The 16,912-nt window shown below is 38.5% G+C and overlaps 1 protein-coding gene across 3 annotated transcripts in view; it reads left to right on the top strand.

The window, feature by feature from the left end:
• Positions 1-16,912, top strand: part of SHPRH (SNF2 histone linker PHD RING helicase) — a 95,311-nt gene that overhangs the window by 61,396 nt on the left and 17,003 nt on the right. For all 3 annotated transcript variants that reach the window (XM_042940018.1, XM_042940017.1, XM_042940019.1), the window contains exons 24-25: positions 5,343-5,414; positions 8,488-8,676. In XM_042940018.1, coding sequence (XP_042795952.1) covers positions 5,343-5,414; positions 8,488-8,676 — 261 coding nt within the window. The remainder of the gene's footprint in view (positions 1-5,342; positions 5,415-8,487; positions 8,677-16,912) is intronic.

Here is a 16,912-nt window from a genome sequence, read left to right as displayed (position 1 = left end):
TCATGCTCTTTCTCGGTCTCTCTCAAAAATAAATAAACCAAAAAAAAATCTTTAACACTCCACAGTGGTGAAAGGGCAGTGAATGGATATTTTGTGTATTACCAATGGGAATATAAATTTATATAGCCCTTTCCCGAAAATACTTGGACATATATGAACAATTTTAGATAATTCATATCTTTTGACTCAGTAATTCTTAGAACTTTTCCTGAAACAGAAATTTGGGGGGTAAATTAGATATGAGGATATTTATTGCAACATTACACTCACTCTCTCTCTCATAATAAGAAAGTTGAGAGAAAAAAATAACAAAATTAAACAAAAAATAAAACTATAAATGGAGTATAATCCCAATTATATGCGACTGTGTTTAGTTAAAGTAAATAAAAATAGTAAACTAAACAAATTTTTAAAATTTTCTGGCAGTCAGCAGGGACTTACTGAGCACCATTTGACGTATATGCATTATAGTAGGAGTTTGAGATAGACAGAGTTGGTCCTTGGCCTCAAGGAACTTAATGTGATTTGATGTAATTTGATGTAGACAGATCATAAGCACTGATCAAATAGTGATTTAATAAGATGTTAGTTAGCAAGTCAACTAAACTGGGGAAATAAAATATAAATTAATCACTTAAAGCAGAGCGGTATACATTTAAGAGCTCTGAAGAAATTTAAAGATGAACGTGTTACACTGTTAATCAGCAGTTTTCAGTATCAGGTAAGAGAAAACTGGTAAATTTCCAATAAGATTTCAAAGCATAAAGAAGGTCTCCAGTACATAAATATTGAGTCACTGTGTTGTACACCTTAAATTAATATGTGTCAATTATCTCAGTTAAAAAAATAAGTTGTTCAGAAGAAATTGTCTGAATACTAAGCAACCACATGATATCTTTAGTACTCTATTTTAATTTGAGGACTGCTACTTCTATATGGGAATAGCAGTGATGTCTTGCCATTACCTTAGTAACATTTTGTTTTTAAAGACAGTAGAGACCTATAGAAGCAAAAAGGTTGAGGTGAAATGACGTTCTAGGAAAAGAAGAGCTCTTCCTAGGTTAGCTGAGATTGCTGGCCATTGTCTTGCCTGAAAACATTTGCCATACCTGGGTACAGACTGAGATTAAGGTCAGTATTGCAGAGGGACTCAAACAGGAGAAAGAGAAATCAGTAGTACTTCTGATGGCCAGGTGAGTTAGTATTATATTTTGAACCTAGAGGAGCCTCAGATGCACAACAAACTTTACTCGTTTGCTAAGTGACACTTGACAGTTAGGCCTGAAGTAGAAATATACAGTGAAATCTTAGTTTCACAGCACTCAGGAAACAGTTCGTCCCCAAGAGAGCAAGGAGCCAACAATGAACATAACAGGTCTCACCACTGAAACATTTGAAACCATAGTGGCCTGCGTTTTTAACTAAACTTAAAACAGATCCCCAAAACCAGCTCAGTTTTTTATTGGATTGATTAGCCACTCACCCCTTAACCTAACTGCCTACTGGGGTAGGGGTAATCCCTGTGAAGGAAAATAACATCTAATTTTGTCAGTTTGTTGTATCTCAGTTTGTTGTATATAAACAAACTAGGAAATAAGAAATTCCAAGAAATGTGCAAGGCAGGAGAATGTGACCAGTAATTAAAAGGTAATAAGTGGACAGTCAGAGCAGATCTATAAATAATTCAGATTGTGGACATAGCAGGAAAGGACTTTAAAGTAATTATGATTAATACATTAAAGAGAGGAAAAGCTAGACAACATAGATAAAATGAATTGGAATATATACAGTAGAATCAAATGGACATTTTAGAATGGCAAAATCCAGTACCTGAAATTAAATACTCGTTGGATGGTGACCAGACACAAAATGACAGAAGTAGTGAAATCAAGGATTGTTCAACAAATAATACCCAGTTTGAAGAAGCATATAAATAAAAGTAAATAGCCGCATAAAGTGAAAGATGTGGGACACCAGTCATATGATTGGCATACATGTAATTGACGCTCCAGGAGAGAAAGAGATGAAATGGTACTAGAGCAACATGAAGAAATAATGGCTAAGAATTTTCCAAAACTGGAAGATAATATGATATCTTACAGATTCAAGAAGCTCAGAAAACCCCAAACAGAATAAATAATTTTTTAAACACCTACGAGTATCTTAATCAATCTGCTAAAAACCAAAAATAATGAAAAAAAAAATAAGCAACTAGAACTGGGAGAAAAAAAGAATAATACTTTCAAAGTAGCACCATAAAAATGGTGACTGTATACCTTCTCCTTGTTGACTACACAGGGAAACTGTTTTCTTTTAGCATTTTAAAGATGTCATTCCACTGTTACCACATTTCCATAGCTTTGCTGTGTAACCAGATAACAGTGGAAGAACATCTTTAAAATACTGTTTTAAAAAGTGAAACAAAGGGGTGCCTGGGTGGCTCATTGGGTTAAGCATCCGACTTCGGCTCAGGTCATGATCTCACGGTTTGTGAGTTTGAGCCCCGTGTCGGGCTCTGTGCTGACAGCTCGGAGCCTGGAACCTGCTTCAGATTCTGTGTCTTCGTCTTTCTCTGACCTTACCCCACTTGTGCTCTGTCTCTCTCTGTCTCTCAAAGATAAATAAATGTAAAAAAAACAAAAAAAAAAAAATTATGTTAAGTAAACAAAAAGTAAAATAAAGATGTTTCTAGATAAAGACTGAAAGAATTCCTTCCCAGTAGACTCACACCACAACCAATATTAAAGGGAGTTCTTTGGACTGAAGGGAAATTATCCCAGTTTGAAGGGAACTACAGGAAGGAACACAGGTTAAGAGAAAGCATAAATATGTAGGTAAATAAAAAAGAATATTGACTCTGCAAGCAATAGTACTGTTGTATAGGATATACATCATATACAGAACTCTGAAAGCTATAACTGTAACACAGAGGAAGAAGGTAAGCAGAGCTAAACTATTACAAGATTCTTCCATATGTTAGAAAAATGGACAAAAAAGTCAGTAAGGATATCTAACATTTGAACACTGAACAACCATGACCTAAATGACACAGACCAGTAATACCCAGCAAATACAAAATACACTTTTCTTAGGAGTACATGGAACACTCACCAGAATAGACCTTCTGCTGATTCAAAGAACAACTCTTAAGATTCTTAAAGGATTAAGATTATACAAGATTATGTTTTCTAACTAAAGAGGAATTAAACTAGAAATCAATATGGAAAGATAACCAGGTAAAGAACCAAATATTCAGAGATTAACAACACACTCCTAAATAACCCGTGAGTTAAATAAGTCACAATGGAAATTAGAAAACGTTCTGAACAAAAATGAAAAATAAAAATTATGTGACAATGTGCAGCTAAGGTGTGCTTAGAGGAAATTTATAACTTTAAGTCAGGATCTGCAACGTACCATACGTGGGACAAATCCAGCTCACTGCCTGTTTTGTAAATAAAGTTTTGTTGGAACCCAGCCACACTCATTCCTTTACATATTGTTTATGGCTGCTTTCATGCTACAATAGCAGAGTTGAGTAGTTGCAACAGAAACCACATGGCCACAAAGCCTACAGTATTTACACCCAGGCCCTTTTTCTTTTTTTAGAGGGAGAAGGATCATGCATGAGAGAGGGAGAGGGGCAGAGAGAAAGAGAGAATCTTAAGCAGGCTCCACGCTCAGTACAGAGAGTGATGCAGGGCTCAATCCCACAACCCTGGGATCATGACCTAAGCCAAAATCAAGAGTCAGACTCTCAACCAGCTGAACCAACCAGGCCCTTTATGGAAAAATAGTAATCGTACTTCAAATCTAAAGAGGAGATGTTGTAAATTATGATAAATTATTTACAGAATGCTACATAATGCCCTTTATTATATGCATGCCTGTGGATAAACTCCCGCACTGACTTTTGGCCATGTGACACAAGCGTAGAGATTTGCAAAGTATGTGCACATTAGAGTTTTCCCAACCTTGTTGCTCTTTGGAACTCTGAACCTATGTGAAGTAGCACTAGTTATCTTTGTTGAGGAGCAGAAACCTCAGCTCAGCCCTCTCTCCAGACTAGCTAGTCTTCTGGCTTCTAGACATCAACATGGCGCCATAGTGCACCATCCAGTCCCAGAGCACACAGCTGACCTATGGAATCATGAGAAGTTCATGTTTGTTTTAGCCACTCAGATTTTAGGTGGTTTGTTATATGTTGTCTGAAACCAAAATCAACAAATAGAAAAAAAGAATAATTCAGCTTTTTAAAAAAATACTTATATTTTAGTTAAAGGAATCGTTTTGAACACATTCAGTTGCTGAATCTATGCACAATTTACCTTTTTTTTTTTTTAACTACTTACAAAAGTCAAAGGATAATCAAAAATAATTTTTTTTAAATGTTTATTTGGTCAGTGAAACCACAGACTTACAACTTCAGTGATCTGTGAGTCATTTACTTTCTTTTATGGTTTCCTCAGCATTAAAACCTGACAATTTGGTGACCTTTTTGAAGCTCAAAAATTTTTGAAATAGTTATAAAGAGATTTTGAAGAGAACTATTATACTTCAGTATAATTTCCAGGCGAAATAAGTCTCAAATCAAAGATATTTTGCTTTGCCCTAATGAGATTACAAAAGATACTGAAAAGAAACCTAAGGAGACCTGTAAATAAATGCTGCCTCTTCCCAAGTCTATGATCACAAACCCAGTGGATGTACAGAATAAATACTATCTTTCCAGTTTTTAAGGAGCCTTTATTTCAGACTTCCAAATTACATTTTTTAAAATAATACATATTTATTTATAACAAAATTTAGCTTGAAAATAAAATTTTGAGAATTTACCTTTTATATCACATTGTGCTTTTCATTTTGCCTGCTATAATAGTCACATATATAGTAATATGATAACTCTTAACAAACTTTAATGCCATTTATTTCCTTTTTGTTGTTGTTCCTTGAATGTTATTTGTAAAACCTGGGAATATTAGTATTAATTTTTTTTTAATGTTTATTAATTTTTGAGAGAGAGAGTGTGAGCTAGGGAGGAGCAGAGAGGGAGAGAGAGAGACAGAATCTGAAGCAGTCTCCAGGCTCTAAGCTGTCAGCACAGAGCCTGACACGGGGTTTGAACTCAGGAACCCTGAGATCATGACCTGTGCTGAAGTCAGTGCTCACCCACTGCACCAGTGCACTGAGCCACCCAGGCACCTATAATAATATATTATTAAATCACCTTAATTACTAGATCGTTTAAATAGAAATTGCCAGCATCTACTTTTATAAATGAGTTATAAAATGCATATCAGGTTTTAAAATGCAACTAACCTAGTTTTTATTTTTTTGAACAGTCTCAAGATAAAACATCAGGAGGCATTAATCCAGAACCTTGTCCAATCTGTGCTCGGCAGCTGGGAAAACAGGTGAAATAATAATAAATATCATATGCATTTATAAAACACTTTACACTTTCAAAGGCATTTACCTACAATCTCTCTTTTTTTCTCATAACAGTTTTACTTCCAAGGCAAAAATTCCCTCCATCTTAAGATAGGGCCAAAGGTTAGGTGATATGCTTTAGTGCTACATATGCTTGAGCAGTGTTCCTCCTTAAGTGATAGGTAAAAACATGTTTCTAGAATAACCCCATGTTTTTCGTTAAAGGTGCATAGTTTTGCTTATTGTTTCCAGTTACAAGATCAAGTCTAAGTAATTTGACTTTGTCAGTTTAACATGTTTATTTGGTAATCGTACAGAAATATAGCATATATAGATTTATGTAAGGTATTACAAGGGTATAGTAGCATGGCATTTACTTGGGATTATTAATATCTAGTAATACCAGGCTTTAAAGTATAAATAATATCTCTCCTGGGGGAATTTAGATGTGATTTTTACAAGCCCATTATGTCAGTTAAGAATATTTCTTTTTGAATGTTGGTGTACAAATGTCTATAAACTTAATGGCACCGTATTAGCTTTCCTCAGATTCTTTTATCCTACCAACTGTGATTTTTGGAAGTATAAATTTCTACTTTGTATGATAAATCAATGTATACAATGTTAATTTTAATTGCTCCTCAAAATTGGAAATGAGTAAAAGTATTCTTGGCTGTTTTTTCTATGAACTGAGAGTAGAAAGTTAAATATATGAGCTCCACATTCTGACCAGCAATAATCAGGAAAAAAAGTACCTTTTAGTTTACACAAGTTATGCAGAAAGTGATATTTTTTAAAGGACATTTTATTGATAATAAATCTTAAATAGATAGATGCTACTTTTTAAACTGAGACTAGAAATGTACAGACCCTGGTGATTTCTGAGAAAAGTCACTGGTGAAAATGTGATAAAAGTGATAAAAATGGAAAGAATCATGATGTAAGTAGTATCTTTTTTACTTTTAGTTTTGATGAGATTCATGCAACTGGATGAATCAGAAATTTTGTTTAATTTATGTCTTAAACATTTCCAGTTTTTAAAGTTCTTTCATATACATTATTTCATTAATTTTAGTACAGCCCATATTGTAGTATAACCTGTATTTCCTACACTTAGGAGAACATTCTGGATTATACTAAGAGTAACAAAACTTTACTTTTTTAACTCTGTTCCTAGCCACAATCTGTAGGAAATCTAGATTAGCTTCCTGGTTCTCCTGTTCCCCTCCTGATTTAGAGAATCGGTCAGAGATAACTGGCTATCCAGATAATCTTTGGTTATCCAGAGATAATCCCTGGAGCCATTGCCAATTGTCTGGTCTTGGGTTTGGGCTGGTTCAGTCAACTTCCAGTCACCCCTGAGGCCCCAGGGCCAGGTGTCTCTGGTGTCTCCTGATTTGCAGATATAGGTGAATTTATCTTGTTCAGCTGTCCATGTGAAGCTGTCATGAGCCACAAAAGCTCTCTTATTGGAGGAAGTACGGAGGAAGTGCCCTTCACCCCCAGTAGCAGTGGAGGCACACAGGTACAGCAGAGTGCTGCTGTGTCTACAGAAATGCGCATGAAACAGCTCTTTAATTTTACTGCAGCTTCAACTCCTGACGAATGACACGAGTCCCTGAGAGCACGTGTGCAGCTGAACAACAGCATGAACAGCATCAGCCAGTAAAGCCCCAAACAGCCCCTCCCCCTTGGCAAAAACTATTTTAAAAACAAGTTGATATGCCTCATTTTTCTCTTCCCTGACTGTGAATTCTTTCCTAAGGGGCTTCTTAGTCTGTCCTGCAAAATTCCTCAGGTGGACCCACCCATGCACCTTCTTTCCATGCACGTCCATATGTGTCCAAACCCTAGAAAAATACAGCTTAGTGCTTAGGGACCTAGTCACTCATAACACTGCTCAGTTGTTGTTGTTGTTCACCAGGGGAGAAAGTTAAATAACTTGCATAAGATGTACAGCTTTCAGAACTGACATCTCACCTAAAACCAATAGACTTCTGCGTCCCTCATTGCCTAACACAGGGTGTCTCCATGGTATATTCCAAGAGTCAGAATTATTGTACTTTTCTTGAAATAGGGCAAAGGGGTATCAAAAATGTCTTTTTATTTATTTATTACGTTTTTTTAATGTATCCAGAACCACTTTTATTTTATTTTTTAAATGTTTTCTTTATTTTTGAGAAAGTGCAAGTGGGGAGGGGCAGAGAGAGAGAGAAAGGGACAGAGGATCTGACGTAGGCTCTGCACTGACAGCAGAGAGCCCCATGTGGGACTTGAACTCACGAGCTGCGAGGTCATGACCTGAGCCAAAGTCGGATGCTCAACCAACTGAGCCACCCAGGTGCCCCGCAGAACCACTTTTAAAATAAATGTGAGATACTAGCCCATCTCATTATCAATATAATGATTACTGTAACATGTGAAGTTGTAAATCCATTTAATGAGTTATATAGAATATACTGATGATGATATTATCTCCAAATTAATGTTGTTCTCAGTCCTTCCATTATATCTGCTGTTACAGTGCTAAAAGAGTAATTTGCAGAGGCGCCTGGGTGGCTCAGATGGTTAAGCGTCCAACTTTGGCTCAGGTCATAATCTCACAGCTCGTGAGTTCAAGCCCCACATGGGGCTCTGTGCTAACAGCTCAGAGCCTAGAGCCTGCTTCCAGTTCTGTGTCTCCCTCTCTCTCTCTCTGCCCCTCTCCCGTGCTGTTTCTCTCAAAAATAAATAAACATTTAAAAAAAAATTTTTAAGAGTAATTTGCCTTCTTCCTAAATACTGAAATGAGAACACCAACTTAGAAAATAATGGTTGGCTGGCTGTTATGCTCACAGTTAGTGTGAGTGGAACTAAAGACTATGGAAGCTTACTCTTGTTGGACTAAAAAATAGTTAATTTTAAAGTACAACTTAGCGTTTATGACTTAAAGAATATTAATGTCATAAAACATTTAGGAAGTGAAATGACTCCCTTCTCCTTTTAATATGTTTATACGTTGGAAGGCATCTTTGATAGCATCTCACTGAGGTGTGTTCCGTGTGTTTTCTTTTCCAGTGGGCAGTACTGACCTGTGGACACTGCTTCTGTAATGAATGCATCTCAATTATTATTGAACAGTACAGCGTAGGGTCTCACAGAAGCTCCATTAAGTGTGCCATCTGCCGCCAGACCACATCTCACAAAGAAATCTCGTACGTCTTCACCTCAGAGAAAGCCAGCCAGGAAGAGGACATCCCTGTGAAGGTACAGTAGGTTAAGAACGTGCAGAAGCATAGTCAGAGCAATGCAATAGGAATCCGTAACTAGCAGTGAGAGCATCAAAATCAGAACAAGGCTGGCACCGTGACCATGTGGAAACCACTGTTCCTGTCCGTAGGAACACTGCCCAAAAGCCTCAGCTTTACCATCTTTCCTTTCTGTGTGGGAGAAACACAAGAACACTTTTCAAACATGGCTGGCCATCATCAGGTCCACTGTGGCAAGCAAGTAACATTTTAGAATTTCAGTTCTCCATCATCTTCAATAATATTTCTGTCTACTACAAATATAGCTCTGATTAAATTAGAGATTTACTTAAAGAAAGCTTCTTCCTCATTCTTTCATTTACCCTACATAGCAGGGAAAAGGGGTGAGCCCAACCTAATTGGAAGAAAAAATACAGTGGTTGCTAAAATTAAGACTGTCACAAGAAGGAGATAGTATACTTTTTTTTTTCTTTTTCATGTTTATTTACTTATTGGGGGACAGGAGTGGGCAGAGGGGGAGAGAGAGAATCCCAAGCAGGCTCCTTGCTCAGCGCAGAGCCCCATGCCAGGCTCGATCCCACGACCCTTGATCATGGAAGCCTCTTGGGGGCTCAGTCGTGACTTGAGCCAAAATCAGGAGTCAGATGCTTAACCGACTGAGCCGCTCAGGTAACCCAAAAGGGAGATAGTATACTTTCAAATGACATGGATTGGTATTTCATGATATAGCCAAAATTTGGCTTTATTTTCCTAATTTCTCCCATGCTTCATCTAAAATTTTAAGAAAGTGACTAGAATTTGAAATCCAAATAGGATCTGTACTTGGATTTTCTGTCTAAGGGGCATCTATTTGGTAACAAACCTTTACTAGAATTCTTTGTTCTTTGTCTTCCTTAAACATGCTTTTTTTTCTTCCCTAACCAAACTTAGACAAAGAACAAATCAATATATGATTGTAGCAGGGAATATAGGCCTGAAGGAGTAGTTGAGAGTTAAAAATCCTTATTTTTAAGGATTGTATTTTTTGAAGAAAATTAACTACAGGTTGAAACTATCAGGAGTCAGGCAGGTGATAGGATTCCCCCACGTGAAAAAAGTGTGGTTGAATTAAAGAATATGTAATTGCTGTTTATTCCTACTATTATTTGAGTAAAACCTGAAAATGTCAGTCACATTGCTCTCTAGTGTGTTGAGATAAACAGAATCCCGACGTTGAAATGAACTTCCTTTCATTCATTCATTGATTCATTCATTCATACCATACGTGTTTATTGGATGCATTGTGTGTGCCAGGCAGTGTACTGAGCCTCACTGATACAAAGTACATTTCTGAATAAAACGGACATGAGTGCTGCCCCCGTGGATTTTACGGTTTGGCAATGTTGGGGAAAGAATTTGAGTTGGAGCAGGAAGCACAGACAGTACACAGATAATTAATATATTAGAATCATGATCAGCCCTACAAAAGAAAATCAAACCTGGCTCCTCTGAGGGAATGACAGTTAAATAGATGTCCAAAGAATGAATGAATGAACCCAGCTGGGGTGAGGAGAGAAGTGAATTAGTGGGGAGGAGGCTGCAGCCAGAAAGAAACCAGCAAAAAACAATACATAGAACGTCTATACACAGAATTCTATACATAGAATACATAGAATGTCTGAGACAAGAAAGAACTCGGTGGAACTCAGTGGCTGCAGTGTAGAAGGCACAAGGGAATGAAATGCGTCTGGAAACCAAAAAGGGGCCAGAGGCTGAGGGGCCATCTGAAGATTTGAGAATTTTCTTTTCATATGAACAGAAAGGCATTACATGTTATAAGCAGAGAACTATCATGATTAGATTTGAATCTTTAAAAGATCCCTTTCCTTGTAGTGTGGAAATTAGATTAGCAGGAATAGAGAAGAATGAAAAAACTTTGGAGAGACCGGTTCAGGAGGCTGCGGCAGTAGCCATGGTGGCTTTGACTGTCGTGGAGACAGAAGGAAGCAGATCTAGTCATGAGATATTTAAAGTAAGGTGAATGATAAGGTAGAATGCTGGAGGAGTTGATGAGGCAGACTTTGTAGGTGACCCCCTGGTTTCTGAAGTGAAAAATCAGGTGGATAATAAGTAGTACAGATGCCAGTAGATGGTATTTGGAAGAAGGTATATTTAAACATGCTGTGTTTGAAATGCTAAGATACTCAAGTACAGCTGTGCAGCGCAGCCACTGGCATAAGTGATGTTGGAGGCTGTGGAAGTGGATGAGATTACCCGAGAAGAGACACAGAAGTTAGCTTCAGACCAGGTCCCGTAGGACTCCAGGGCTGTTTGAAAGTTGAGTAAAAGGGGAGGAGCAGAAAAGGAGACCAGGAAGGAACAGCTGGGGCCATGGGCAGCTGAGGAGCGAATGCTGTCCACAGGGGCCACGGGAGGACTGCTTCAGTGAGGAGGCAGCTATCAGCTGTATCTGTGATGTTGAAGGGGGCTCAGCCACTGGGGACCATTTTGGCTAATGAAGGTCATTGACAACCTCAGAAGGAGCTCTTTCCCTGGAAACGTAGAGGCAGAAAACAGTTTAGGAGGGAATGAGGAGTGAACAAAAAATGAGTAATAGAGAAAATGCCCAGATATTTTATAATAAATTTAGCTATGAGGTAGAAAAGAGAGAATTATAACCAGCAGGAGATACAAAGTGCAGAAAGGGGGATTGTTTTGTTTTAGAGTTTTTTGGGTTTTTTTTAAGATAGATGTTCTGCAGTATGTTTAATCTCTGGCAAAGAAGGATAGTTTGAAGATATAAGAGAGAGAAGGGATAATCTGCAGTGTAAGTTTCTTGAAAAGACAGTGTTGACATAAAGAGAAAGTGGAAATCCCACTGAAATCAAATAACAGAGAGGTTGGGCTACTGAGCAAATAAGCTGTAAGGGCACTTGTCAGAGGATGGGATATTTTAGTCATTTCAGAAAGGACAGGTATTCAGTACTCCAGATGTGGCTGCAGAAGTAGGTGACCCAAGTGAGGTGGAGGAGAAAAGGTGCTAGAAATGAAGAGGTAACTCGAATGTTGAAGGGGTTATCCACTTGGACAGTGTACCCTATCTAGAGCTGAGGTATAGAGTTAACGATTTTGAGATAGGCCGCTGAATCCTTTCGTGAATGAGAGATCGTGTTCAGTAAATGATGGCAGCAAAGGGTAGAATTAGGGGATAACTGGGCTTCATGAGGCCCAAAAGAATGGAAATTTTTACAAAAATGAGAGAGAATGATCTGAAACCTGCATCAGGGACCAGAGGATACCAGAGCTCGTAGTGTAAGGAATATTAGAGTGGCTGTCTCCATCGAGAGGCCTGCTGAGCTAATGGTGTGCTCCAAGGACAGCCGTGTTTTAGTTAAAGCAAGGAAGTGGAGACCAGCATTTCCACAAAAGGTTAAAAGTGTAGAAGAGTTTGTTGGCCATAAAGCCCTCATTCCTGGGGAACCACCAGAGTTCGGGAGCAGAAAGAGAAAAGGCAGGGCGGGGAGTGGGAGGGAACTGCAGAGCAGTAGGGGAGTCACAGAATGGGGCAGACTGAGTGATGAGAGGATCATGACTCAAAGGGGTCATGTAGCCCTGATCCTTGTGAATCCCCTGGATAAATGTGTATTTTTAAGCCACATGCCAAAGGGTTACTGAGTGAAGGAAGACTAAGGTGGTCTGTGGTGCAATCTGCTGACCAGCCCTGAGGCATTTGATGGTTAGACCTGATCTTCCTCCCCACCCAAAGAAGTGCTTTCTGGGGCACCTGGGTGGCTCAGTTAAGCGTCCAACTTCAGCTCAGGTCATGATCTCGCGGTTCATGGGTTCGAGCCCCACGTCAGGCTCTGTGCCGACAGCTCGGAGCCTGGAGCCTGCCTCGAATTCTGTGTCTCCCTCTCTCTCTGTTCCTCCCTCTCTCTCTCTGTTCCTCCCCTGCTCGCTCTCTCTCTCTCTCTCTCAAAAATAAAGATTTAAAAAAAAAATTTTTTTTTTTTAAAGTGCTTTCTTCCCACGTTCCCTCTCTCCCTTTCTTCCCAATCCTGCAGTTTCCTTCTCCTTCCCTTAAAAAAGTCTTTCTTAGCCCTTGTTTCTCTTCTAATCCTTTCTTTGGCCTTAGACATCCCAAGGCCACAGATGGCATTCGTGGCTAAGAAGGGCTGCTGACCCTTATTGGATAAAAGCGTTCATCACAGTATAAGGAATGAGTGTGAGAAAGAAGTGCTGTGTCAGGCTTCCTGCCGTGAAGTTTAGGAAGTGATTGCTCTAGCTACCAGTAAACAGCACGGCCTCTGTGAAACTGAGTCATTGAGCCCATCAAACCCAAACACCTGTTCGTTTTATGGCATCTTTCCTAGATACACAGGAGAGAGATCAAGGCAGTTAGATTTGCTGTCCTGTTGGGACGGGAATATCGGTGTACAAATGCTGTTTATTATGCTCTGACTTCTTCCTGTCTTACCTCAGTACTGATGAACACACGAATTAATTGGAGCATCTCATAAAAAGTTGTCAGATTACAGAATTTACTAAAGTTAACTTTTCTTTTGTCACAGATGCATCAATACTTGTATTCCCTTTTTATTAAGCACAGTGACTGAATGAATATTGGACCTGATAGGCTTGCAGGTTTTGCTTCTTGCCACATTTACTTTTGCTTCTCACCGCCTTTTCTGTCACCATTTCTGTCTGCCACTTCTGCCTTCTGCTGCCCGCCCCCTTTTCTGACTGTTGTCACATTTCTGCCCTACTGTCTGCCACCTTCTCTTTGAAGCATCTGCCTATTGTTTTTTCAGACTCCCTGCATCTGAAACTATCCTACTGAATAGTCACATCATCAGTTGTGAAGTTGAGGGAGTATTCATATATAAAATAAAGATGACTCTATGTAAATAATTAGGGCATTATTTTGAAATTTTGTTAAGTATTACATCAAACTATTGCTAAACCTAGGGATTTTTTATTTTATTGTGGATTATCAAATCTCTGGCCTTTATTACACAAGACTGAGAAATAAATTTTTTATTTCATTGAAGTTTTTGTATTACCTGAAATGTTTACTTCACTCTTAAGTATTCATGTCAAGACTCTCAGAGCAGACAGTATATATCATACATAGTGCTTAATCATGTAGCTGGTCTTAGATAAGAGATATTTGACAAACAAAAATAGTATTAAATAACATGACCTGTTTTCTACTGGTATTTCACAATATGAGGAATCCTTTTGATGGACCATAGAAACAAACTGAATCGGTGTTCCCTTTAGTGGATGCACTTAAGTTAAAGACTGTTTCTACCCTAACGGCTTTGTGACAGTATTCCTAAATGACCCTTGGAACCTACTGGGCATTTCACAAAGTAAACAAAATTCCCCTTGCAAGTTCTGACAACTGCCAGGCATTTTGGATGGTGAAGTAGGCTTCCTGGCAGAACATATGCCCCACGTGGCATGTTCCCTGTGTTCTAAGTTTGGAGAGGTTTCATACAAAGCATTTTTGTCAGTGGAAACCCTGTCCCTATGATGGGCAAGGTTTTTATGTCATGCGAAGTTTCTACCCAGGAGAAAATACACTACATGGGTATTAGCCACAGCAAAACGGCAGCCTTCCCACCATCCTGCACAGGTGCACAACCATTTCAGCTTCTCAAACATTTGAGTGTCTAATAATTGGCCTCCTTCTTAAAAAAAAAAAAAAAAAAAAAAAAAAAGACATATTTATCCTGCCCCATTCCCATTTAAATTTTAACTCATTAGATCTGGAATCTGGTCCAGAAATCTGCATCTTTAACAAGTAAATTTATTGATAATAGAGATGTCTTTACACAGCCTCTTTGTAGAGAAAACAAAAATAACTATATTTCTACATTCAGACTCCCAGAGTATTTTAGCGATATCATGTGTGAAACTGTATGTGTAGAATTCTGTTGTTTGTTTTCTTCTCTCTTCTTTTTTTCTTTTTTGAGAGGGAGAGAGAGCCTGTGTGAGCAGGGAAGGAGCAGATGGAGACAGAGAGAATCTTAAGCAGGCTCCATACCCAACACAGCCTGACACCTGACACGGGGCTTGATCCCATGACTGTAAGATCATGACCTGAGCCGAAATCAAGTATCAGACACTTAACCAGCTGACTGAGCCACGCAGGCACCCCTCTTTTCTTTTCTTTTTTTTTTTTTTTTTTTTTGAGTTTTTGTTCAGTTGATTCAAGGATGAGAGTTGTAAAGTCTATCTTACATTTTCTTAATATAATTAAACATCTGGATGGGAAAAAAATGATTCCAGAATTCTGGCTGATCCTAAAATAATTTGGTGAATATAATCCGCAAGCAATTATATTTCAATATACTTACCTAAATACTTTTACATAAGATTCTTTTATATGAACACTAACTGATAATTTTAGAGGGCATTCATTTATTTTTGTTAGAAAATGTCATGAGTAAGTATAATTATGGTCACAAAAAGCAATTTATATTGACTGGCCAAGTTAGCATTTGTAATTCTGAACTGTTAGTGAGTCTTGTGTTAAAGTTAGCAATAGCTTACAAACATCAAGCACATAATAGAGACTTCTAAGATACAAATTATAAATTATCTTTATGAGATTACTGTTCTGAAAAACTTAACACTTTGTGGGGTATACACTTCATTAAAATGTGGAAAGGACACTGTTCATGAGGTAAGGACTTTTGGTTTATTCACTACTGTATCCCCAGCATCTAGAACAATGCCTGGTATGTTAACAGGTACTGAGTATGTAGGTGGATAGTGGGATGGATAGACTGATGGATGGACAGACAGATGGACATAAGTAGTTGAATAGTATTTACATATAATATCCCTAAAAGCCTTTGGATATAACAAAATTCGTAACTTTTTTAAAAAAATGGGTTTTTTTGAGAGAGTGAGTGAGCAAGCATGAGCAGGGGAAGGGCAGAAAGAGAGGAGGACAGAGGAGGATCTGAAGCAGGCTCTGTGCTGACTACAGAGAGCCCAATGCGGGGCTCAAACTCATGTACTGTGAGATCATGACCTGAGCCAAAGTCGGATGCTTAACCGACTAAGCCACCCAGGAGCACCCAAATTTTTAACTTTTTTGCAGTTGCTAACCTATGTCTTTGAAATCCTTATGCAAAGTACTTAAAGGGACAGAATGATATTTTGGTGGCCTAGGGCACTTGTAAGCTTTCCCACAGCATAGGTGGTGTTTCCATTGAACTTTATTGTAATATGTGAATGCTTGAAGAACCCAACATTTGCCCCAGACATGTGCTTGAGAAACACTCCTACTTCATGAGACCAATCAGACCAAGCTGTATAACTGCACTAAATTATATCTGCCACTACCAGCATGGGTTTTTAGCATGGTGAACAGGTGCAGACAGAAATAAAGCAATGTTAACTGATCTTACTCAGCAGAAACTACTATGGACAGCACAGGTGCATTCAAAGAATTAGTTCTCTTTTAAAAAGAAACGTCCAGAATAAAAGTACTCAATGTCAGGCAATACCAAGACAGAAATGACTTTCTTTGTACGGAATATTCAGGTTATTTGCAAGTTACAAGCCCACCATGGAAACCTAAAGAAAAAAAAATGTATTATTTGTCACCATAACCATGTTGTAATCCTAGTTGGTCATATTACTGATTAGAGAACATAGTTCTTTTTCGTGGGTGGTGGGGGTTGGCTAAGTAGTGTAAATCTGTCTTCTTTAAAGTGGTGTTTTTCAGTCAGATGAAATCTTCAAAAAATCTCTAATCTTAAGATTGACTCTTGCATGTAGAATGTTTCAAAGATTGCAAAAATCAATCCATCTAATAACTGAGAGATGAAAATAAAATCTGTGCTCCGTTTAGACGTGATTGTCTCACCTCTCCCAAAGCCGAAACCCCTCATCTGTGGCAGACAGCACAGGCTGGGCATCCATTTGGCCCTCGGGCAGGAAGAGGCCTGCAGGTGCAGTAGCACGCCGCACTAGAGTAATCACATTCAGAGAGCCCGTTCGCTTGGATAAGCACAGTGCTGATCGTACTGTGGGGCGAACTAGTTAAAAAGGTCCCAGAATTACAGCTCTTCATCCAGCCCCCTAAATCTCTTGTCCATCTGTAAGATAAGGGTAGGAAAGAAAGAAAAATCTATTCAGAATCAAGTGGAATGGCACACGGTGAAAAGCAATGCTGTCCTCCCTTCTCCCCTCTTTGTCTTACCACAGCAATCAGTTCCTGTTGTTCGTTGTAA

The sequence above is a fragment of the Panthera leo genome, chromosome B2 (genome assembly GCF_018350215.1).
Source record: "Panthera leo isolate Ple1 chromosome B2, P.leo_Ple1_pat1.1, whole genome shotgun sequence".
Classification (NCBI taxonomy): Eukaryota; Metazoa; Chordata; class Mammalia; order Carnivora; family Felidae; genus Panthera; species Panthera leo.
Note: the sequence above shows the minus strand (reverse complement) of the source record. Positions and strands in the feature narration are given on the sequence as shown.